The 25,543-nt window shown below is 40.4% G+C and overlaps 1 protein-coding gene across 2 annotated transcripts in view; it reads left to right on the plus strand.

Moving 5' to 3' along the window:
* The first annotated feature begins 653 nt into the window (after nt 1–653).
* The window catches only part of SLC2A13 (solute carrier family 2 member 13), a 399,926-nt gene continuing 375,036 nt past the window's right edge, over nt 654–25,543 (plus strand). For both annotated transcript variants that reach the window (XM_047741221.1, XM_047741223.1), the window contains exon 1: nt 654–1,340. In XM_047741221.1, the coding sequence (XP_047597177.1) occupies nt 785–1,340 (556 nt within the window). In that variant the 5' untranslated portion in view covers nt 654–784. The remainder of the gene's footprint in view (nt 1,341–25,543) is intronic.

A 25,543-nucleotide genomic window follows, 5' to 3' on the forward strand; every position in this document is an offset into this window, starting at 1 on the left:
TGCACCATATCTTTACAATAAGCATAAATTGAGGAGGGACTGGCAATGAAGGGAGACTGCCTGTAGAGATGGGAGAACACAGCTCTGAATGCTCCAGAGCAAGCTCATTTACGTCACACTATTATAGAAGAAAGAAGGCTTGCTATGTACCATATATCTTCCTAGGCCTTTTCCAGCTTTGGCCATCCCTAGGTTGTTAGAAGGCAGATCAGGTTGTTTTAAGGGGTTCTCTCCTTAGCTTCCCACACTGTGCAAGCATTGCAGCTCTTTTCTCTTGTCTGAAGCCTATTAACTTGACATTCCCACATTGGCCAGCTCCCCAGCTGCAGCCCCCAGGCCTGGGTTATTTCCTAAGGATGCCAGTATCTTAAGTTAATTAAGGAGCCTGGGTCAGAGGTCGCCCCAGACCGGGAGGGTGGGGTTTAGAGGTCTCGGGCGGCCCGAGCCTGGCCCCACCCAGGGAGGGGGCGGAGCGTCTCCGTGGCCCTGCCCCGCTGGCCCGGGGTGCACGTGACCCGCGGCCCCGCCTCCCGCCCGCTCCGCAGCGCCAGCTCGGCAGGCGCGGGGCGTGAGTCTCGAGTGAGACCCGCCAGGCTCCAACTCCGCGGCGCCGGAGCTCCGCGGGCAGCAACTTTCTCCCCCGAGCGGCCGTGGCGGCGGCTGCTGCCTTGGCAGCCGGAGGAGGAAGGCGGCGGCGTAGGTCCTGCCCTTTTGGGCTGTCCAGCCCTCGGAGACCGCCGGCCCGCGGAGCCTCGCCCCCCGGGAAGTCCCGGGCCCCTGCCCTATGTCCCGCAAGGCGAGCGAGAATGTGGAGTACACGCTGCGGAGCCTGAGCAGCCTCATGGGCGAGCGGCGCAGGAAGCAGCAGGAGCCGGACGCGGCGAGCGCGGCCGGGGAGCGCAGCCTCCTGGCGGCCGCCGAGTCGAGCGCCAGCCTGCAGAGCGCGGGCGCGGGCGGCGGCGGCGTCGGGGACCTGGAGCGCGCGGCGCGGCGGCAGTTCCAGCAGGACGAGACCCCCGCCTTCGTGTACGTGGTGGCCGTCTTCTCCGCGCTGGGCGGCTTCCTGTTCGGCTATGACACCGGCGTGGTGTCGGGGGCTATGCTGCTGCTCAAGCGGCAGCTCAGCCTGGACGCGCTGTGGCAGGAGCTGCTCGTGTCCAGCACCGTGGGGGCGGCCGCCGTCTCGGCGCTGGCCGGCGGGGCCCTCAACGGCGTCTTCGGCCGCCGCGCCGCCATCCTGCTGGCCAGTGCCCTCTTCACGGCCGGGTCCGCGGTGCTGGCCGCGGCCAACAACAAGGAGACGCTTCTTGCCGGCCGCCTGGTCGTGGGGCTCGGCATCGGTGAGTTCATGCTCTGCGAAGGGCGCCCTTGACCCTGGTCTCTGAATTCCTTTTGCCCCGCCGAGGTCCCGGTCGGGGCTTCGTGGCCCCTAGAACACTCCACATGTCTGTTCCGAGAGCCCATCTGTTTGTTACTCTGGGCTCTAAGTGTCCCGCGGAGGGTGTGTGGGGGTGGTGGTGTTCGCTGTGGCCTCTCAGAAGCCCACGTGGAATCTCGATCTCCCATGTTAAGTGAGTCCGCGCGATGTTACATCTCCTAGCACTTCTATGAACCCCAGCCATCACCTTGATCCAGCCCTACCTGATGTCCCTCTAGAGCTTCTGAGGGGAGGGTCTCTTTACTGTATTGTCTCACTTTTTCAACTGCTAGCCCCTTTCCTTTTCTAGGATTCCAAACTCCGAGTCCCATCAGTCTTAAATTCCCAGTAAGATAATTTTTAAAGTTAATCAAGTGATTCTGGACTTTATTCTTTGCTACCCATACACTCGTTCCTTCTCTAGTCATTTCTTTGGAATATTAGTTTTTTTTTTTTTTTTCCCCTTTTGCCATCACTGTTTTGTTGCCTCTTGCTTTCATATATTTTCCCAAATGAATTCCTTCTCTGTGTTTTTCTTTTTTCTTTAAATCCACATCCACCCATTCTTTTTTGCTTTGCCTCTCTTTCCGTTGGGAACCAAATTATCTATTAAAGGTCATGTTCACTTATTAAATTCATTTAGGAGCCACTCCCCCTGTGGATAAATGCCCAGCAAGATAGATGTTTGCAATTACTTCAAAAATGAAAGGATTAAGGTTCCCTTGGCATTGATTTTTCACCCTGGTTGCTGAGCAGGGGAGGTACAATTGGCAAGTTCTTGGCAGACAGAAGCTATTTGGAATGTGCTCGGTATTATTAGAAAGCACTTTTGAGGGAAAGTAGGGGGTTGAGACATAAATCTCCTAGTAATTTTTCTAAGACATGCTGCTGATGCTTTTTAAGTGTTTCATTTTATAAGTCAGTTTGTTTCCTTTAGAGTGCTGTTGAAGTTTTCCCCCCCGCCCCTCTATGGCTGGTGCTTGATGAAAACTCTTTAAACCTGGGACTCCTAATGATTTGTCCATTCACCGCTTGACATACTATGTTTTTCACCCCCTTCCTTATAGTCTCTAAGGGCAAATGAGCCCCATTTATACAATTCCCCGTTTAGGAACCATGAGACCAAACTCTAGCTCACTGCACTTTATATCCCAAATCTGTCATTACTGACTTTTGTTTATTGTACTGTTAATCAGTGAAGTAGGGGCAGTCTCTCAGTAAAATATTAAGTTGGCACATTAAAGTCCAAAATGACCGAAAAGTACAGCTGAAATGAAACCTCTTTGTAGAGGAACTACCTGTGCCTTCAGGACCCTTCGATAAATAACTTGTGGTTAAAGTCAAATGATCAGGTTTCTTTTCTCCCTATTTTCTCCTTGGGATGCAATGAACCATGTTTATTGTTCCTTCTCACCTAGAAATAACAATTTTAGGTGGCAAGATTTGTTCAGTAAGAGTGAATCTTGCGATTTTGAAATTGGATAATGTTTTGCAGAGATCTTTGAATGAAGCTTCCTAGAGTTTAGGTGTGACAAGTATTGGGTATTTGGATACTCTGTTTACTCTTTATCTGCTGGGAAAATTGAGCCCCTGTTGTGGGTAGTAGAATGGTGAGGAGGATTTAACTCCAGTACGAGTAGCAGGGTGGGAATAATACAGACAGAACTTGTGAGGCTCCCTGAGAAGATCTGTCAGGGAGAGAGGGCTGATGCATTCAAAAAGGGTGCAGTTATCCTAAGAGAAGGAAGCTGGAAGCTCTTCCTTGGAGAAATGGTATGTTGACACATGAATAGTGTTTTAACAGAGATGCAGAACAGACCTTCTAAGCTCGGGGAGCAAGGTGGTTGCAACAAAGAGAATGAAGAGGAGGTAAGATTGGAAAGGTTGATGTGTGGAAACTGTAGACACGTGTGTATCTCACAGCCTTGTTCTTTGGCACCTGGGTGGCTTGCCTGTCTCTGCATCCCAGTTGAGACATGGTCCTGATTTAGTCCTGGTGAGACCCATTTGTCAGAAAGACACTCTTAGAATAGAAGCCCTGATACAAAGTAACAGGCCTTTTTTACTTATAACATGAGGAATGCTAAAGTCATGAACAAACTTTGAAATAGATCACATTTTGAATTAGGATTATACAAAGCATGTAATTGTACATGTAATATCCTTAAAACTCACAAGGATTACTCACCTCCCAAAGGAGAAGTCACAATTATTTTTAGTTACAAGGAAATGTGTCCTTAACATGAGCTTTTTGGGAGGGGCTAGGGAGACACTAAATCAGTTTTGCTTGCTTAAATACACTAAATCTGGGTGAATTTCGTGCTTTTTTTTTGAGTAATTAAATTTTATGGGGAGTGGGAAGTTTGGTTTTTTGTTGTTGTTGTTTGTTTTTTTATTTGGTCCTGTTGATACTTAGTAATGTTGATGAATAACAAAATGGGCTTTGGCTATTTTTTTCAGACAAATTTGCTGTTATAATCTCTTCCACAGATTTACCCATAGTAAATATAAGCCCATAGGGACAGAGCTTTCGTTCATTTTGTTCACTGATGTGTATTCCTAGCCTATAGGAGGCACTTACTGTTTGGAATAGTGAGCAGAAACATTAAAAAAATAATTCCATTTCTGTTAGGGTACCATTTTAACACAGGATTGCTCTTTAAAAAAGTGTTATTATCAAAATATTTGAAAGGCCATCTAAGGGTTATAGTTTTTAATACTTTAATGCAATCATTCATCTATTCAACAAATGCTAATTAAGCTTCCATTATTGATTCTGTCAGATTTGGAGTAGGCAGTAACTAGATAAAAATCCCACCCTGGAGGTTTTCATTCTCTAATAGAATGGAAAGACCATCAACAAACAATTAAAATACAATAGAAGTTTCTCTGAGCCTGGAGTATAGGCTGTTGATTCTTTTGGGGGGAAAGTAAATAGAACACATGGGAGGTTTTACAAATACGTATTTAAAATGGGGTTTAAAGGGTAGGTAGGAGTTGAGATGTAAAGGTAGCTGGGAAAAGGAGCTAATATTTAGTGCTTTAGTTTCTACTAGGTATCCTGCATTACTTTACCTATGTTATTTCATTTATTCTAACTGAAGTAGATGAGAAACAGGTCCACTTTTGCTGGATGTAGAAACAGTTTATAGTAGTTAAATGACAAGGTCACTGGTACAAAGGATTAAAAAAAGACTCAGAGTCTTTTGCTTGTATTACTCTACTGGGCATTTACGGTGGCATTAATAGCAAGTGTAAAGGCATAAAAAACAGTTTTAGAAGCACAAAGTGAATGAAGGGTGGTGATGGGCGCTCATGAAACTAGAATGATGTTTCAGGGTCAGGGGCGGTTTATGCTGAATAGGGATTCTTTGACAGTGCCTATATAGGGACAATCATGGGAGGTTTTTAGCTATAAATGATGTGATCAGATTAAACATCCTTTGTTAGTTGGTCTTTTCTCTCCACACCCTTTTGCCTTTAAACTCTAATTTCTTCCACAAATCTTCTTACCTCTTTGAATTTGTAGTATTAGAAATTCTTTGCTGAGATGGTTACTGCAGGGTGGGTCAAGCATAGCAAGTGGCCATGAATTACTGGAGTAGGAAGAGTGTGGGGGTGGGAAGGCTTCAACAGAAACCTTTGAAAAAGGTTAAAGATAAAGATAACTAAGCAGTAGAGTGTAGTTGTTAGTCTGTATTAAATGAGTCGTATGGTAAAAGAAACCTCAGAAATTGGGTATCAGTGTTTGATTTTGTTTTCTTTTTACAACAAAATCAGCTGACCAAGTGCCTGGTTGAATAGGGCATTTCTTTAGACTTTTATTTTCACCAGAGGTACCCTTTGGTTCCTCTGGTTTATTTTGCCTTGTCTTGAGTTGAGTTCTGGGACCAGACTGTCTCATTTAGTCCTTTCTCCACGGTGTTGGCATTTAGTCTACTGCTCATTATAAGCAGTGACTTAGTGTCTGTGTAGCAAATATCAAGAAGTGTCTAAATTCAGATATTCACCAATATTTAAAAGCTTTACTGAGAATTGACATTAATAATACAGCACCCGGTTTGTTGAATTAATCTTAGATCTACATCAGTTTTTCCCGTCCCAATACTCCCTCTACTGGAACACAGTTTGTGGCTGCGTATTGTTCCTTGTAATCAGTCTGTTATAACCTGTAGAGTAATATTTCTAAAAATAAAACTTTTTTTTTCAGATAGCACTTTGAAATCTTTTTCTTTGATGCAAAGCAAATGTAAAGTCTTGTTTGATCAAAAACTCACTCAGGGGCGCCTAGGTGGCTCAGTGGGTTAAGCCTCTCCCTTCAGCTCACGTCATGATCTCAGGGTCCTGGGATCAAGCCCCACATTGGGATTTCTGCTCAGCAGGGAGCCTGCTTCCCCCTCTGCCTGCCTCTCTGCCTACTTGTGACTTCTTTCTCTGTCAAATAAATAAATAAAATCTTAAAAAAAAACAACAAAACTCAGTACTGAGATTAAAGTCAGTAAAGAATTTAGGTAAACAGGATTAGTTAGAATCAACCAGGTTTTTAAAATATCAGCTGATGTAATTTTATTTTTGTTATTTGCCATCAAGTTTATTTTTCCTACTCCCCGCCACCCTCCACCTCCTGCCTTTTCTTTCAGTTTCATCTTTTAAAGCAGATTTCTTTTTTGGATTTACCAACATGAAACTGACATGTAAAGTAAAGCTTTGTTTTACTTCCTCTGCGTGTTTCAGACACATAGTATGTGCCCTGCACACTCTACTTTTCTGTCTGGTGGCAGAGTTACATGGAGGATTATGACCTAATTATGTTTGCCTAGTAGTGTGGCAACACCCTCCTCCAGTGAGTTGTCAGTAGGATGACAGAGAAGCCTGTTAACATGTGTTCTATGAAGTTATTCATGTGACTTCAGTCTAAGACACTGCTTTTTCATCCATCCGTATTTCTGTCTTTAAGCTCAAAGTCAGAACACAGTCTAAGTTGACTGCCTTGACGTTGATGCCTTTGACTTTTAACACATCTGATGATCTAGAACCTGCTGGTAGATCTCAAAGAGCAAGCGGCCTTGGCCTTCTTACTGAAAAGCCTAGGAGTCTATTTTCCTTTTATTTTTCTGATCCTACTTGGTTCCTTTATCCATCCTTCCTGTCTACAACTCTTTTCATTCCTCTTCACTTTCTTTTCCTTTTGACCTTGAGAGTAAGTTGTAGCAACACTTCTGTGGAGAAAACTTCTGTTGTCGTGAGGAAAATCTGTACTCGCTAGAAACCCCAAAATGTTTTTTTTCCACAATTAAAATTTAATTTCCTTGGATGTAGAGAAAAAAGAGTTAAGTTTTATAGATACTTCTAAACTTTAGCTGGGAGTACTGCATGTTTTATACTTGGGCCTTTTATTAAGTCTTAGCACCACTGTTTGGAGCGGTGTGGTTTGCAGCATGTGTCAGAAGCCACATGGCAGGAATTTTATTTCACAGCACTACAGCAGTGGGGGTGGACAGGAGGGTGCACACCATTGTTTGCTGGCACCAGCGTTCTTCTGTCTCTGATTTCATCATATCTGACCTGCACTGGTGGGGAGGGGGGTGGGGAGTCTCAGCAGTCGCTCTGCAGGGCCCGATGTGAATGGGCAATTGATTAATACCTAACTCTTGTTCCATGTTTATTCTGTGCCAGGCACTCTGCTCAACGCTTTGCATATGTTCAAGTAATCCTCATAATAATCCGGTGGGACTGTATGATTTTTTTTTTTTTTTCTTTTCACAATGAAGATGTTTTAGGCAGAAAGAGAGGAAGTAGTTTTCTCATGGTCACAAAGCTCCTGAGTGGTGGGGCCTCAATTGGCTCCCAAGAGGTCTGGCTTTGGAGTCTTTCCATGCTCAGCTGCTCTGTGATACTGTCCCTTCTCTCTGAAACTAGCATAATTATTTTATATTATAACAATATTATTATATAACTAGCATAATTATTTTCCATGATATTAGGTGGATGTTAACTTTTAAAATATAAACTCTTAAAATGAGTTCTTCGAGAGTACAGCCATAGCGTATCAAGGAGTGGCAAGGAGAAAAGCAGAGCTGGTTAGGACATTTCTTTCCCACGCCAAGAATGTGTGACCAGCGATGCCTGTAATCAGGACTTTTGTGTTGTACAATCCAGCAGCTCCATAGTCCCCATAGAGGGGCTGCGTTCACATGGAATGCAGTGAAAATGGGGCCCCGGGACTTGGTCTGCACAGAGATACTGCCCGTGGTACAGCAACTAAGATTTTAAAAATTCCTTTTCTGCTTTTCTCTTTAAGCTTACGATCTCTTTTTGGAATGGGCTTTTCCATAACATTCTCTCTACCCTCTTCACATAGCCATTTTCTGAGTGATGACTTTGTTGAGTGCTAGAGAGACTAAGATAAAAATAGTCCCTGTTTTTAAAAGACCTAAGTCTACTGGGAAAGAAAAACATGAGAACACAGTGATGTGTTGTTAATCCTATGATAGAAGTATCTGTAGGATGTTGGTGTGCCTGGGTGTCTCAGTGGGTTTGTGTCTGTCTTCGGCTCAGGTCATGATCCCAGGGACCTGGGATCAAGCCCTGAATTAGGCTCCCTGCTCCATGGAGAGCTTGCTTCTCCCTCTCTCTCTCTCTCTGCTGCTCTCCCTGCTTGTACATGTGTGCTCTCTTTCTCCTTGTCAAATAAATAAATAAAATCTAAAAAAAAAAAAAAAGTGTCTGTAGGATGTTTACACATCCTTCCAGGTCCAGCTTTATCATGAAAACTTTCTTTGTTGGCCTTTGCTAAACATTAATACTTTCTCTGAGCCATATTTATGGCATTTAACTGCATCATTCTTTGCCCTATGGTTTTTGGCCATGGCTCTTCTCTACTGGTAGACCAGAAACTCCTGATATTAACTAATAAGGTGTTAATAGTATTTATGTCCTCTCACCGCACTTAGTACCATAATTTTTATATATTAAGCTCTTAAATGTGTATACTAAAGAATGTAGATAAAGAATATAGGTAGGAACACCTGGGTGGCTCAGTCAGTTAAGCCTCCAACTCTGTTTCACCTCAGGTCATCATCTCATGGGTTGTGGATCAAGCACCCCGTGGGGCTCGGCTAATAGCAGGGAGTCTACCTGTGGATTCTCTCCCTCCGCCGCTCCCCCACTTATTCTCTCCTGCTCTCTCAAATAAATCATGTTAAAAGAAATCTGTGGACCGAATATGTAAAACTAAAGAACACATAATTCTCCACAGGATGTTGCTATAGTTGAACACTTAGAAACCTCAGATCCATGTTTGATTGCTGCACTGTTAATTCAGAAAGCGGAGTCGCCTGGTGAAGCTTAAGGCATCTGGTCCGCACTGCCTGGGCTCAGACCCTGGCTGGCCACTTAACAACCCGGGGGGGTCATGGTAAGTCTTGTGCTTCAGTATCCTTATCGGAAGAATGGGGATGATACCTGCCTCTTAGGGTAGTTTTGAGGATTAAATGAGTTTGTTGTAAGTTGCTTTCATAGTACCTGGCAAAGGAAAGCATCACTGTTAAACAGTCACACGTGACCTGTATAACCCTTGGCACATTACCACTGTGTGCCTCAGTTTCCACATCTCTAGAGTGAGTGTTATGATAGCACTTAGAAAACGGGGTTGTTGTAGAAAGTACATGAGCTCATGCATGTACAAGTACCTGGGTGTCAGGAAAACGGTAGCTGTATTATCAGGTGTAGCCATCTCTGTCATCACCCTACCAACATTTTGCAGTCAGGGGAAATAAAATTATTATTAAATTTTAATGTTTATCATAACTATTAACAGATGAGTAAAAATTCCGTAGTATGCATTGAACAAATTTGAAAGAATGAGTAATTTGAAAGCAGAACAGTACTGTCTTTCAAGTGTTTATTTGAAATTATGTGCTATCTAGCAAGACAGGAGAAGTTTTGAACTGGGTCTTGGAGAAGGTTATAAACATAGGTCTTCTGAGAGGATAGTTTTCTGGTGGGGGAAGGGAGAAGGGGATAAATACAAAGCATTGAGGAGAGCAAGCAGTTTTCCCTCCAGAGGTGTAGGACTTGGATAAGAAAGTAGTCCAACTGGGAACTTATTTGTTAGGGTATAATATTGGCTAGTGGTAAGGGACTAACTGGAGCTGTGCTATTAGGTATGTCTATAATGTAATATTTTATGTAATATTTTATGTTCCTGTTTGTAGACAAAATAGTTCAGTTCCCAGTGGAAAAGATATATCTGCTTCTTAAGAGGAAAAGAATGAATAGGAAAGAGGAAAATGAATGAAAAGTTTTAATAAAAACTTGAAAGTAATAGCCTTGGAGTAAAAAGAATTTTAGTAATGGAAGCTTTCATATAAAAGTCCATTATCCTATTTTTGGGCTTAGTTTATGACTTTGTCATGCGCTTATTCCCTACAACAGAGAAAATTGGAAACTAAAATTGCATGCATCATATTCGAGGACTAAACACTGACCATTTAGTTTTCAGTTAGCAACTGCTTGTAGTTCTGAAAGAAAAGTATAATGACTGAAAACGAGTTGCAGGCACACCTGACAGTGGACTTCACAGATTCTGGAAATGCAGGCATCATTATAAATTAACATTAGGGTAAGATCTGAAGAAGTTACTGCCAAGTCTACCTAATTCTAATATTTACTATAAAATCATAAAGAAAAATGGCTTCTGATCCTCCTCCTTCCACTGTTTTTGGAGTAGTGAACTCACTGTAACTCCACCGCCTGTGATTTTGTAGGTAAGTGCACATGCGTCTCAGAGGTCATGCGGGCTCACAGGCCATCTTGCCCACCCGGCGGTGAAGTTGGTGCAGCAGGTGAAGTTTCTGATGCAGAAAACCCCAAACCCAAAACTGTTCCCGTCCTTTCTCATGCCTGTTGAACGAAAGCTTTTTGGGAATTCTTATAGAATCTTTCATTTTATTCACTCCTGTGTGAGGAAAATATGTAGAATTTTAGAAGTTTACTATTATTTCTTGTACTTGTCTCTTTTAAATGATTTCAGTGTTAAAATTCATCCAAAAACCCAGAATTCTAACAGTGTCATTTTTTCTTGAATAGTCTCTTTCTGAAAATCCCTAATCTTCATTTCCTAGGGTGTAATGCTTACTTAAAGGCAGCTTATTAGAAGTATTTTAAAAAGTCAAAGTACGGTAGAGCGATCCTGAAGCAAAGCTATTCCTTCATGCCTGTGTGTGCATGTGTTTTATGTGTATTCACTCATTAACCAAGAAGGTTCGTATTTTCCATACTTCAGGTGAATTTAAGGAAGTGTAGAGAAGTTTGATACATTATCAGTGTTCATACAGCGCTGAGATTCAAATCTGGGTTTCTGATCAAGGACCTGTGTGTGCCCTACCTCTCCATTAGATGAAAAATCCAGTTCTTGATTGTGGAAGCTTGAATAGTCATAATGATATTTCCTAGGTAAGTAGATGGATTTAATGTATTTCGTGTAATTTAATTACATGTATGTAATTAAAATCCTTGTAAGATACTTTGTAGGATTCTAAAACTGATTGTCAAAGGAATGGTGGTGAGGTTGGGGGGGCAGTACTGAAAGAGTAGGTAGAAATTACTCCAAATGTATAATACTTTATTACATGGCAATAATGTGTTATTAAAGTCAGAAAAGAGATGAGTAGCATAGAATGACAATGTCAGCAATAGATCCAGCTATTTGGATTTAGTATTCAACAAATCAGATAAGACAACAGGTAAAAAAATGATTAAATGAGAAAAGGAAATAATATGAATAAAAATGTAAATGAAATTTATTCTCATTAATATTGTAAGGTATTATGATATTCAAGTTTAAAAAAATAGGAATGGAGTGATTTTATCAGTGATATGGTTCATTATAATTTTTAAAACCTCTAGAGTTTTTTTTTTTTTTAAGATTTTGTTTGTTTATTTGTCAGAGAGAAAGGTAGCATAAGCAGGGGGAATGGCAGGCAGAGGGAGAAGCAGGCTCCTTGCTAAGCAAGGAGCCTGATACAGGACTGGATCCTCAGATCCTGGGATTATGACCCCAGGCCAAGGCAGATGCTTAACCGACTGAGCCACTCAGGCATCCCTAAAACCTCTAGGGGTTTTAAAAGCAAGATGACAGATTGGAAAAATATTGTGGTATGTTTGTTTAACAGAAAAAAATATGCTCATAGCATATTAAATAGACTGTTTAACAGCAAAGTAAATGCAATTAGTGAATAAACTCTTAGAAAAGTGTTAAACCTTGTTAATAATTTGAAGTTAAAATTAAGGTTACATCATACTTACTAAATTAGCAAATTGGAAACAGCTTGGCTAGTTGTACCCTAGGAAGAGCTTTTCTGGTTGGAAAATGGAATAATTTTTTAAAATCTTTAAAATTTTTATTAAAGATTTTATTTGTCAATTAGAGACAGCTTGCATGTGGGAGAGCACAAGCAGAGTGGAGGGGCAGAGAGAGAGGGAGAAACAGGCTTCCTGATCCCAAGAGCCTGGGATCATGACTGAGCTGAAGGCAGACACTTAACCAACTGAGCCACCCCGGTGCTCCTGGAATAATTTTTTTTTGTAGAGAATAGAATACATAGTATCCTAACATGTTTAACATGTTTCATTCATTTGTTCTTTTGTTCACTAATTCAACAAACCTATTTTGAATTACTGATATATATTAGTACCAAATTAAACACTGCAGTACAGAAGTCAATAATGCAAGGTCTGTGTTTTTGAAGTTCATTTGTAAATTGCTGATACTTTTTGTTCTGGAAATTTCACTTGAGGGATTATAGTATAAGGAAATAAACTCTGTTTGCGTGAGGATATTTATAGATGTACAATATGTAATTTAAAACAACTGGGGGAGGGCCACCCGGGTGGCTCATTTGGTTGAGCAGCCATTCTTGATTTCAGCTCAGGTCATGATGGTGGGGTCCTGGGATCAAACCCTGCTTGGGACTCAGTGGATTATGCTTGAGGATTCTCTCTCTCCCTCAGACTCCCTCCCCCCCCCGAACTTGCCCATACTCTCTTAAAAAAAAAAAAAAGAGAGAGAGAGACAAACCATAAGAGCATAAGAGACTCTTAATCTCAGGAAACAAACTGAGGGTTGCTTGGGGGTGGGATGGGAGTGATGGGTTATGGACACTAGGGAAGGTATGTGCTATGGTGAGTGCTGTGAATTGTGTAAGACTGATGATTCAGAGACCTGTACCCCTGAAACAAATAATACATTATAAGATAATAATAAAAAAATGGGGGAAAACCTCTGAGTGCCTAGTTGATTAGGAAATAATTATGTGGTAAAACATTACGTTGCCATTAATATGAAACCATGAAACCATGTGCATCTGGGATACATACAAATCCACAAAAGAAACAGCCTAAAGAATAGAATCTGATTAACAACTATATAAAAAAATCATGAATGGACTTGAGTTTGAAAGAAGGCATAACATTGTATATGTAGTTAACATGTGACAAAATGTTTTTTAAATTTTGTTACTATTGCCTTTATATATTTATTATTATAGCTTTACCTGGAATTCAGATTTTTGTTTCAAAATACACAGACACATATATAATGAAAGACTCTGGTGACAATTTTTTTTTTCCCCAATGAGATTTTACCTCTATATTCTATGGAATGAAGTTTTTAAGAAACGACCAAAACATTATAAAGAATCTAATCATCTGAAAGTTGCTTAAATGTATTTTCCCCCTAACTTTTATCTCCTTTTATGAATTAATGAGACTCCATGATATGGGATGTACATTTCTTGGATCTTATTCTTTTATGTATCCCAGGAAAGGATGTTGCTTATTTTATCACTGAGAAAAACAGAAACAGAACGAGAACATCCCCAAACTCCCCGTCTCCCCTGCATCCTCTGATGTTTCTGCCTGCTCCTGGCCAAACTCTCTACTGTCTTCCGTTCCTCCACATGCCCTGTCCGTGCTCCTGCCAGTGCACCCTTGCACTCAGGTCTGAGAGCTCCTCTCTCTCTCCTGTTCAACTGTCATTCCAGCTATTTCCCTCTTTTATTGCATACATTCTCCCTTTCTACTGGATCATTCCCATAAGCATGCACAAGGTTGCAACAAAGGTTGGCTTTGCCACCTTTAAAGAAATCCTTTCTACCTTCATCTTTCAGTTACTGTCTTGTTTATCTCCTTTTCTTGACTTGACACAGCCTCATATATTCCTTCTCTTCAGTTCCTCTCTTCTCTTTCTTTTGGGACCCCTTTCCCCACAGGTTTTGCCCTTACCACTTCACCAGTGTTGCTCTCGTTAAGATGACCATGCCCTGTGTTGCTCGTCCCAGAGACCATTTTTGGACCTGCTCTTAACTTGACCTGTCGTGGGCACTGACATACTACGTCATGCCTTCCCCAGGTACTTTCTTTGGTTTCAAGGATGCCACGCTCTACCTCTTTTTCCTTAGACCGTTCCTTCTCAGTCTCCTTTGAAATTCTCTTTCATAACACTTACTGGCAGGCCCTTCTCTTGGAGCTGGGGGCTCATTCTCGGAGCTCTCCTCTCCTCTGTTCACAGTCACTTCTTTGTTGCTCTTAACCTGGCTCATGGCTTTTGGAATGCCTTGTGTTTGCTGACAACTATCTAGAATCTCACCCAGACCTCTTTCTTGATCTACAGACTCTTGAGCCCAGCTTCTCATCCAGCTTCCTACTTTGCCTCCCATCTTCTACATACCAGGGGAGGGCATTCTTAGTGTTTGAGTCCAAAGCCTTGGAGTTCTCCTTGACTTTTACCTATGTCCCACATCCAATCTACCTAAAAAAAAAAAATTTTTTTTTAAAGATTTTATTTATTTATTAGAGATCACAAGTAGCAGAGAGGCAGACAGAGAGGGGGGAAAGCAGGCTCCATGCAGAGCAGAGAGCCTGATGCTGGGCTCGATCCCAGGCCTGAGACCATGACCTGAGCCAAAGGCAGAGGCTTAACCCACTGAGCCCCCAGGCGCCCCTGCCTGAAAATCTTTGACTCTGTCTTCTAATTATGGGTAGGATCTATTTTTCATCACTTCTACTTTTAACATCCTGATCTAAAATGACATCTGTCACTTGAAGCATTGCAGGTCTCCTAACTGTTCACCCTGCCTCTTCCTTGATACCTCTGTCTTCTTTTCTGCACTTGACAGCTAGAGTGATTCTTACAAGATATAAATGAGATCATGCCACCTCAGTGCTAGTCAGAGTGCTGCCCTCCGTCACTCCCCAGCTGTCTCAGGACTTGCCAGTGGCCTGCAGCACTGCACTGTTCTGGACCTTCTTCTCTACTACTTTTCTTTACTCCTGCTCCAAGCTACCCTGGCCTCCAGGAACATAAAAATTATCATTCCAGACCTTTGCTTAGTCTAATTCCTCTTCTGGGAAAACACTGCCTGCATATCATCATTCCCTCATCTGTGTACTTCATGGTTGTCTTAAGTTACAGCCTCCCACCGCTGGTACTTCCTACCCTACTTTTATTCCCTTTTTTGATTATTTTTTTTACTTTTATTTTTTCTCCTTGCTTTGTTATTCTGTCATGTTCTTCTCTGATACTTAGTTCCTTGTTTTCCTGCGGTAAAATGTAACCTCCATGGAAGCAGGCTTTGTTTACCCCGTTCTAACCAGTGCCTAGAATAGTGCCTAGCACACTGTGGTCATTCAGCAAATGTTTCCTGTGTAGGTAAAAACAGTGTAACTCTGGTGAGTAGTTTTGAGCTGAGATTGGATTAACATACACATCAGAGATGTCATGGTTGTAGGAAATTTGTGTCATGGATGGGGTTAATGAAATGTTCTCTAGGGTTACTTCTGATTCACGTCTGTGGTTTCAAATGTTGTAGAGTAGTTGGGGGAAAAAATAGATATTTTTAAGTCCACTTAAGACATTTAAGCCTGACCGTGTTCTCAGTACCTGGGACAAAAGCAAATCCTTCATCAGGCTTGCAAATCCAAAAAAAATGGAAGTTGACTCGTTTGAAAAATAATCAGGGACTTTCATGGAAGCACTTAGAGTAACCACGTTGACCCATGATGGCGAAGTGGCTGGAGTGCAAACTTCTGTTGTGGTCTGTGCTCTTCTCTGATGCCACTGATGCTCTCGTATCTGCTCTTGTCTGGCAGGGAGGCTTGGGAAGAGGGATTCTTGTGATTTAGTAGTTGATTCTTTGTCGTTGAACTTGGAATTAAAGCAAGATGGCAGGGGCCTGGAGAGCCCTACTTCACCCCTCCTGGAGAGAGGCCTGATGAATTTCTCCTGAACTTGAAGTCCTCCCTGATTCCAGTTTTGAAAATTCAGTAAATCTTTTTCCTGGATAAAACTTGTGTTTGGAATTTGAAATCTCATCTTGCTCTCTTCTTAGTATTCAATCCGCATTTCATGTTCTGTAACAGTTAAATCCTGGTAGTTCAGGATTAAAAAAAAAATCCATTATGGATCTGGCTGTAAATTTAAGGGAGAAAACTTTATACAAATGTATTATATGATAAGTTTTAAAAGATGGTCTTAAATGTATGGAATTTTAAAAATAGTTATGATCTTGAGGTTGCTCTGATCCTTAAATGTTATTTTGATATAATTCTGGATATGAAAAGTGGGGCTATGATTCAAGCAAAGCCAGCTTGTGACTCTTCATAGCAATGAAGTGGCATGATCACTAGTCCAAACTGTAGTAACAAACAAAATCATCAAATTGTGTCTATGAATCCCTGGCTTCAGCCAGATTTTCCTGTTTACCGTTCCATGAGATTTTTAATCTTGTACATCCCTTTAACTCTTACTACCTGTGAAACCATTCTTGTTATCCCAGACATACTTTCTTACGCATTTCTCTATACTGCTTCTATGCACACGTATGGTCTTAATCTATCATTGAGCGAGGTGCACCAGTAGTACAGGTTCCACGGGTACAGATAAAGTCTGCCTGGAGCTAGCAAGTCAGGCTCCATTCACCAAGAACTTCATAGTGTTGTTAGATGGGTCAGTTGGTAAGTACTTTCTCTTAAAAGCTTAGCATACTCTCTGATAGGAGGAATTTGAGAGGCAGGGTGGGGGGTTGTGGGAGGGAGAAAAACCATAAGAGACTTTTCATCTCAGGAAACAGACTGAGAGGTGCTGGAGTGGAAGGGAGGGGAGAGATGGGGTGGCTGGGTGCTGGACATTGGGGAGGGTATGTGCTATGGTGAGTGCTGTGAATTGTGTAAGACTGATGATTCACAGACCTGTACACCTGAAGTAAATAATACATTATATGTTTAAAAAAAAAAAAGCTTAGTGTAGTTCCTAATACTTGGTAAGGGCTCAATATATATTAGCTATTAATGTTCTTGTTGTAATTGTGTTTTCATATGGTTGTGTTCTCTACCATACTGTAAGTTTTAAAGGTACAGAGATGGTGTCTTTTGCCCACCCTTTTTTTAAATCCATGTAGTCTATCAGATCGATTGCTGTTACCTGCATTTGATTAAGTTAATTTTTACGCCCATTTTCTCTCTATTGTAGACAGACATCAACATCTTGAGTTGGTGAGCTACTCAGACTCTACTGAACAGGTTTTCCTGACACATTAGTAAGGAAAACCTTCCGTAGAGCTATAATTTGCCTGATAGTATGAGAGCAGATGGATGAGTTACCTAGTTTCCCATCCCTGGATCCCAGCTAAACGGAGAGAGAAAATAAGAAATTTTCATAGTGTAATTTGAATCTTGAAATACAGAACTGGACAGAAAGCAGTGGAAGTTACTCCATCAAATTTATGACATGCACCTATCTTGGTTGTCAGTAGTTGGCCAATTTGAACTGTAATTGCAGTTCAGTCTTTCATTATGGTATACAAAACTCAGGATTCTAACAATACGCTTTTATTTTTGGATCTATTTCCACCTCCTCCTGTGAAATAAATAGGAACAAATGAGTGATACTTTAATAATGTCAACATGAGTAAACTCCAAAGAATCTAATGATATTCTTATGAATGAATATGTCTTGTCAATATTTAACTTACTGCACAAAGTCTGATACGTGAAGTGGAATTAAGGGGCCTTATCTGATATAATACAAAGTTTCTACATGTATACATCTCTAACAAGAATGTCTTAGTAAAGACTGTGGCAGTGATTTCATTTGCTTTTTCTAAGGTATTATAAACTAGTTACAAATGCAAAGGTCATTATTTATTGTGAAAGAACAGATGCTGAGATTGAGGAAGAGCTCATTTTTTAAAAATGAGCTCCTTAACCTTAATTAGGAAAAACATGAATGTTGGTAAAGAAACACATAATTTTGTGATATTCACTTGATAATTACGCAGTCATTTACTTAATCTTCATCTGTGTAAGAGATCATTATGTTCTGGAGCATTTTCAAAATTATATTTTTCTAAATATAACACCCATTTTCAAATATTTAGATGTATTAAGTATTCAGAATAATTGTTATTAATAAGCATTAAAGCTCTGCATTTAGATAACTATTGCTTTGGTTAATAGTTAAATTTATTTGCTTAATTGAATAACGAGCAAACTTAATCCAGCTTGGATTAAAGGAATTTGTAGATGTGAACTCAAAGCCACTGTCAGTAATTTTTTTCTCTTTTATTCCTAAGAGGTCATAAAGATGAGGTATCCAGAGATGAGACATATAGGCAAAGAATGCCTTAATTGTTCCAAAGGTAATGAACTCTTGAAATTATAGATCAACATACATTAATTTCTAGCAAAATTATAAAATGCTAAAGTGAAGATTTGGAAGGATTTAGAAAAGAGTCTGATGTTTACTAGGAGCTTTTTTTGGGGGGGCGGGGTTCACTAGGAATGTCTTACCAAACCTCATTTTTTTTCTTTGAAAGCATTGCTGAGTTGATAGAGTAGGGAAATTCTGCAGGTAAGGAATTTGACATACTGTTCTTTCATTTAACAAATTTAATAGAATATTTACTTTGTAGTAGGTGGTAAATAAACTGTGTTAATCCCACGGGGGATAATGACAAGTAATCTCTGAAATCTGGCAGAGAAAAGAATGACATGACTTAGTTGGATGCTCTGGCAGGATTGAAGAATAGGTCCAGAAGGAGGTCTCCAGAGGGGTACAACTAGAGCTCAATCCTAAATGCTCCATGCTTATCAAATCTGGGGAATCCAGAGCAAGCTAAGTTGCTGTTAGGCTTGATAACAGACAGAGTTAGTATTCAAAGTATTTTCAAGGTACTAGAATGCTCTTGAAAATCAAGAAAAATTAAAAATACCAGATAGTATGTGTCTGTGTTCATCTTTTTTTTTTTTTTAAGATTTTATTTATTTATTTGACAGAGATCACAAGTAGGCAGAGAGGCAGGCAGAGAGAGAGAGAGGAGGAAGCAGGCTCCCTGCTAAGCAGAGAGCCCGATGCGGGGATTGATTCCAGAAACCTAGAATCATGACCTGAGCCGAAGACAGAGACTTTAACCCACTGAGCCACCCAGGTGCCCCTCTGCGTTCATCTTTTATATTTTAAATATGTTTGCATTATTTCTTTTAACCCACACATAGACCTAGCCAACAGTGAGACAGACTCCTCCAGTGAATGTCCAGTCTCAGCAGACAGTCTGCATACAGTACAGAGACACCTGTCCAGGGGTTAGAAGGAGAAATCTTCAGTGGGGCAGTGTCCTTTTAAACCTTCCATTAGTGTTTAGTAAACGTTGGTTTGACTCACAACACCTGAGTCATTTTATTTTATTATTTTGGGGTTCCTTTTAAATTATTAAATTTACTTTTCTTGAATATAGTTTGAATCTCTCTTTATGAAATCGAGGACATTACTTTATGTTCTGGTAATTTGTAAAATATGAGCACGGCAGCTCTGGAAGCCAGCCCCATGGCTCTGGGAACTTCTCTAGTGCCTCAGTTCTCTCTTGACTCGTTCAGTGATTCATTCCGCTACTTGCATGAATCCTCTCACGAAAAACAATTATTTAGTGTTTTTGAGGTGATTGACTTGCAAATAGTCTTATGCTCGTAGGCACCATTTTGGTAAATTCACCAATTTCTGCAAACTAGAAATTATTTCATACTTATCCCAGTTGTAGTTGAGTTATTTAGATCAGATATTCAGAGATTAAGAGACTCTCAAAACCAGTAGGTACAGGCACTGTACTACACATGTAATGAAGCTAGGATAAACATTCATCTTCAGTCTTGTCATTGTTAAAAAAAAAAAAGTATTTCACCAAAGGAATTCTTGTGAAAACAAAAGCCGTTTGGGTCACCTGCCTTTCCTGGAGTTTAGGTTTCCACCCCTCTTCCTATCCCCTCATCTTCGTCTTCCTTCCCAATCCTCAGCACACTTTAGTGTTTTTACTTTTTAATAAAGCTTGGTGTTTCTCAATCTTAATGTAAAGTGGGAGTAAGAGCATTGTTAGGATTTCTTCAGTATAATATACTTGGGTCTGTCAACTCTACTTCAGGACAAGAGCCCTAGCTCTTCTCCAGACACATTAATACCCTCAAGGACTACCCATATAGAACTTTCGGACCTGTGATAGCTGTTTAATTAAGACTTTCTTTGGGGTGCCTGGATGGCTTAGTGGGTTAAAGCCTCTACCTTCAGCTCAGCCATGATCTCAGGGTCTCGGGATCAAGCACCACATTGGGCTGTCTGCACAGCAGGGAGCCTGCTTCCTCCTCTCTCTCTCTGCCTGCCTCTCTGCCTACTTGTGATCTCTGTCTGTCAAATAAATAAAAATCTTAAATAAATCTTTAATAAAAGGCAACTGTTGTTGATTATTGGTTTCAAAAAGGTATTTTGAAGACTCTGATTTTTCTCCTTGAACAGGTGAATGACTAGTCAGGTGCAGTGACTTCTACTTTGTAACTCCTTTCATTGTGTGATGTCAAGGTTAGTCAGAAAGAGAACGGTTTTAAAATAAAGTGGTTTAGTAAAGACAGTGTTTAAATGCCACCTTTTTCAGTTTTGGTATTTTAAGTCCCATAAAGCAGGGTGTGTGTGTGTGTGTGTGTGTGTGTGTGTGTGTGTGTGTTTTGAATAATAACTGCCTACACGTTGGGACTTAGTATCTTTCACTGTTACGCTTTTGTGCTTCGTGCCCCCTGATTTTTTTTTTTACTTAATATTTTTAACATAATTTCAGGCCATTAAAAAAATGGCCTGAAAAAATGGCCTTTCTTCCTTCATTCATAGAAAAATTTAGCAAAGTATAGTGCAAGGAAAATCTTAGATTATAATATTCTTTCTGCCTTATTTATTTACATATTTTTTAGACTTTATTGTTGTGGTCAAAGCCCCTAACATGAGATCTGTTCTCTTAAATTTTTAAGTGCATGGGACAGTATTGGTAACTAAATGTACAATATTGTACTGCAGATCCCTAGAACTTACACAATGTGAGTAACTGAAACTTTATGCCCATTGAATAGCAACAACCCATTTCCCATTCCCTTCCCCCACCCTCTCCCATCATACCCCGAGCAACCACCATTCTTCTCTCTACTTCTGTGTATTTAACTGTTTTAGGTGCCTCATGTAAGTGGAATCATATAGTCTGATCCATCCAACTTGAGCTCTTTCCTCTTCCTGAAATACGTCTTCCCTCTGACATTGCATTTTAATGTATTACCTCATTTAATTTTCATATCATCTAGTAATGTTATTTTTCATTTTGCAAATGGGATTTTAGACACTGGGAGATTGAATAACTCCATGAAGGACATATATCTAGTAAGTTGTGGAGGTAAGATTTGAACCCAGTGGTTTAAACCCCAGTCTGGCCCTTTAACCATTGCACCATGCTGGTGCAACATGGTGACAAGAATAACGGTCTCATGGAGTTGGCTTGAAAAATAAGAGGCAAATTGTACAAAGCTTTTGTCACAGTGCCTTGCAGATAGTAAATGTTAGCTATTACCTTTATTGCATTTTAATGTATCTACCATGCCTCAGCCTCAGGATATTAATACTGATAGTAATGTGAATTGTTTTTGTGAACTGATAGAGATTAATGACTCCTCTGAGTCCTAGGTCTCTCAGCTTTAATTATGGGGAAAATATTGCCCCCTTCCTACTGAGTTTATGAATATTAAATTAAGAAGTATGATGTAGGGGGAAAATATTGCCCCCTTCCTACTGAGTTTATGAATATTAAATTAAGAAGTACGATGTAGGGGTAACTGGTATATATAAATATCTAGTAGTGTTAGTTTACTCTGCTCACTCACGAGATAGGAGTTCCTTAAGGACAAGGTCAGTGTTTTATTATTTTTGTCTCCATCTCATATGCCGTCCAGGTCCTGGCACATAGTAGACATTTAGTAAATGGTTGTAGAATAAATGAATGAGAACATGAGAAGGAGGAGGAACAGAAGGAAAGACAAATGTATGGAAAATTTTCTCCTTGATCTAACTTTCTTTTGGGGGGAAAAGGTTATTTTAAGGCCATGCAGGTCTAAAAAGATATATATTCAAGTGTTAAACTGTTCTGATATTCTTTTTTTAAAATTTAATTTAATTTTTCAGTGTTCCAAGATTCGTTGTTTATGCACCACATCCAGTGCTCCATGCAATACGTGCCCTCCATAATACCCACCACCAGGCTCAACCAACCCCTCAACCCCCTCTCCTCCAAACCCTCAGTTTGTTTCTCAGAGTCCACAGTCTCTCGTGGTTGGTCTCCCCCTCTGATTTCTCCCAACTCACTTCTCTCCTTCTCCCAATGTCCTCCATGTTTGTTATTCCTTATGCTCTACAAATAAGCGAAACCATACGATAATTGACCCTTTCTGCTTGACTTATTTCACTCAGCATAACCAGCCCCGTCCATGTTGATACAAAAGTTGGGTATTCATCCTTCTGACGAAGGCATAATATTCCACTGTATGTATGGGCCATATCTTCTTTATCCATTTGTCTGTTGAAGGGCATCTTGGGTCTTTCCACAGTTCGGCAATTGTCGCCGTTGCTGCTGTGAACATTGGGGTACATAATGCCCTTCTTTTCATTACATATGTATCTTTGGGGTAAATACCCAGTAGTACAGTTGCAAGGTCATAGGGTAGCTCTATTTTTAATTTTTTAAGGAATCTCCAAAGTGTTTTCTAAAGTGGCTGCACCAACTTGCATTCCCACCAACAGTGTAAGAGGGTTCCCCTTTCTCCACATCCTCTCCAACACATGTCGTTTACTATCTTGTTAATTTTGGACATTCTTACTGGTGTAAGGTAGTATCTCAATGTGGTTTTTATTTGAATCTCACTTCTGGCTAATGATGATGAATATTTTTTTCATGTATCTGTTAGCCATTTGTATGTCTTCTTTGGAGATGTGTCTGTTCATGTCTTCTGCACATTTTCTGACGTGATTATCTATTTTTTGAGTGTTGAATTTGAGGAGTTCTTTATAGATCTTGGATATCAACCCTTTGTAGTGTCATTTGTGAATATCTTCTCCCATTCCGTGGGTTGCATCTTTGTTTTGTTGGCTGTTTCTTTGCTGCGCAGAAGCTTTTGATCTTGATGAAGTCCCAAAAGTTCATTTTCACTTTTGTATGCCTTTGGAGACCTTTCATGAAAGAAGTTGCTGTGGCCAGTGTCAAAGAGGTTACTGTCTATGTTCTCCTCTATGATTCTGATGGATTCCTGCCTCACGTTGAGGTCTTTTATCCATTTCGAGTTTATCTTTGTGTACAGTGTAAGAGAATGGTCAAGTTTCATTCTATACATAGCTGTCCAATTTTCCCAGCACCATTCATTGAAGAGACTCTTTTTTCCACTGGATTTTTTTTCCTGCTTTATTGAAGATTATTTGACCATGAAGTTGAGGGTCCATATCTGGACTTTCTACTCTGTTCCACTGGTCTTTGTGTCTGTTTTTGTGCCAGTACCATGCTGTCTTGGTGTTCACAGCTTTTTAATAAAGCTTGATATCAGGCAACGTGATGCCCCCAGTTTTGTTTTCCTTTTTCAACATTTCCTTAGCAATTTGGGGTCTCTTCTGGTTCCATACAAATTTTAGGATTGTTTGTTCCAGCACTTTGAAAAATGCTCGTGGAATTTTGATGGGGATGGCATTGAAAATATAGATTGCTCTAGGCAATAGGCAATAGATTGCTCTAGGTATAGACATTTTAACAATGTTTATTTTTTTTTTTTTAAAGATTTTATTTATTTATTTGACAGAAATCACAAGTAAGCAGAGAGGCAGGCAGAGAGAGAGGAGGAAGCAGGCTCCCTGCTGAGCAGAAAGCCCGATGTGGGGCTCGAACCCATGACCTGGGATCATGACCTGAGCCGAAGGCAGCGGCTTAACCCACTGAGCCACCCAGGCGCCCCCAATGTTTATTCTTCTGATCCATGAGCATGGAATGCTTTTCCATCTTTTTGGGTCTTCTTCAATTTCTTTCATGGGTGTTCTGTAGTCCCTCAAGTGCAGATCCTTTACCTCTTTGGTTAGGTTTATTCCTAGGTATCTTATGGTTCTTGGTGCTATAGTAAATGGAATCGATTCCCTTTCTGTATTTTCATTGTTAGTGCATAAGAAAGCAACTGATTTCTGCTCATTGATTTTGTATCCTGCCACATTACTGAATTGCTGTATGAGTTCTAGTAGTTTGGGGGTGCAATCTTTTGGGTTTTCCATATGAAGTATCATATCATCTGCAAAGAGAGAGAGTTTGATTTCTTCATTGCCAATTTGAGTACCTTTTATTTCTTTTTGTTGTCTGATTGCTGTTTCTAGGACTTCTAGTACTATGTTGAACAACAGCGGCAAGAGTGGGCATCCTTGTTGTGTTCCTTTCACAAAGGGAAGGCTGTGAGCTTTTTCCAATTGAGGATGATATTTGCTGTGGGTTTTTCATAGGTAGATTTTATGAAGTTGAGGAATGTTCCTTCTATCCCTATACTTTGAAGCATTTTAATCAGGAATGGATGCTATATCTTATCAAATGCTTTTTTTGCATCAATTGAGAGGACCATGTGGTTCTTCTCTCTTCTCTTATTGATTTGTTCTATCACAGTGATTGATTTGCGAATGTCGAACCACCCTTGCATCCCAGGAATAAATCCTACCTGGTCATGGTGGATAATCTTTTTAATGTACTGTTGTATTTTATTAGCTAGGATCTTGTTTCTAATCTTGGCATCCATATTCATCAGGGATATTGGTCTGAAATTCTCCATTTTGATGGGGTCTTTGCCTGGTTTGGGGATCAAGATAATGCTGGCTTCATAGAAAGAGTCTGGAAGTTTCCCTTCTGTTTCTATTTTTTAAACAGCTTTAGGAGATTAGGTAGTATTTCTTCTTTGAATGTTTGATAGAATTCCCCAGGGAATCCGTCAGGTCCTGGGCTCTTGTTTTTTGGGAGGTTTTTGATCACTGCTTAAATGTCATTACTAGATATTGGTCTATTCAGGGTGTCAGTTTCTTCCTGATTCAGTCTTGGAAGTTTATAAATTTCCAGGAATGCATCCCTTTCTTCTAAGTTGCTTAACTTACTTGCATATAACTTATTGGCATATAATTTCTGATGATTATTTCTATTTCCTTGGTGTTAGTCGTGATCTCTCCCCTTTCATTCATAATTTTATTAATTTGGGTCCTCTCTCTTTTCTTTTGGATTAGTTTGGCCAGTAGTTTATCGATCTTATTGATTCTTTCAAAGAACCAGCTTCTAGTTTCGTTGTCTGTTCTGATATTCTAAAGTATTATGCAAGTAATATGGCCATTTGAGTTCTGAAGAATGGAAGAGAAGGAAAGAAAGGGTAAGAGATTTAGTAAATACTATAGACCTGTTACACTTGAGTAAAACTCGTTACATTCTTGAGCAGTGGTTTCAGAGCCTTAGCACTGATGATCAGAAGGCCTTTGGAGAGCTATTTGGATGATTAGCTTTATTTTCAAAAAATCATTTATTGTTTGCCTTTGCGTCTTTGAGGGAAGCCATTCTGAATGGAACCACAGCCAGAGGGGGTAGTGCTGGTGTGTGGAGGGTGCAGGAGGGTGTGTGGTTGCACCACCAGTAACCAGAGCATCTGGTGTCTGGTGAAACCAGTCTGAGGCTTGGATCTGTATTCTCCACCTCCACTGTCCAAGGTCAGGCCTCAGTGGGA

This window comes from Lutra lutra, chromosome 8 (assembly GCF_902655055.1).
Source record: "Lutra lutra chromosome 8, mLutLut1.2, whole genome shotgun sequence".
NCBI lineage: Eukaryota > Metazoa > Chordata > Mammalia > Carnivora > Mustelidae > Lutra > Lutra lutra.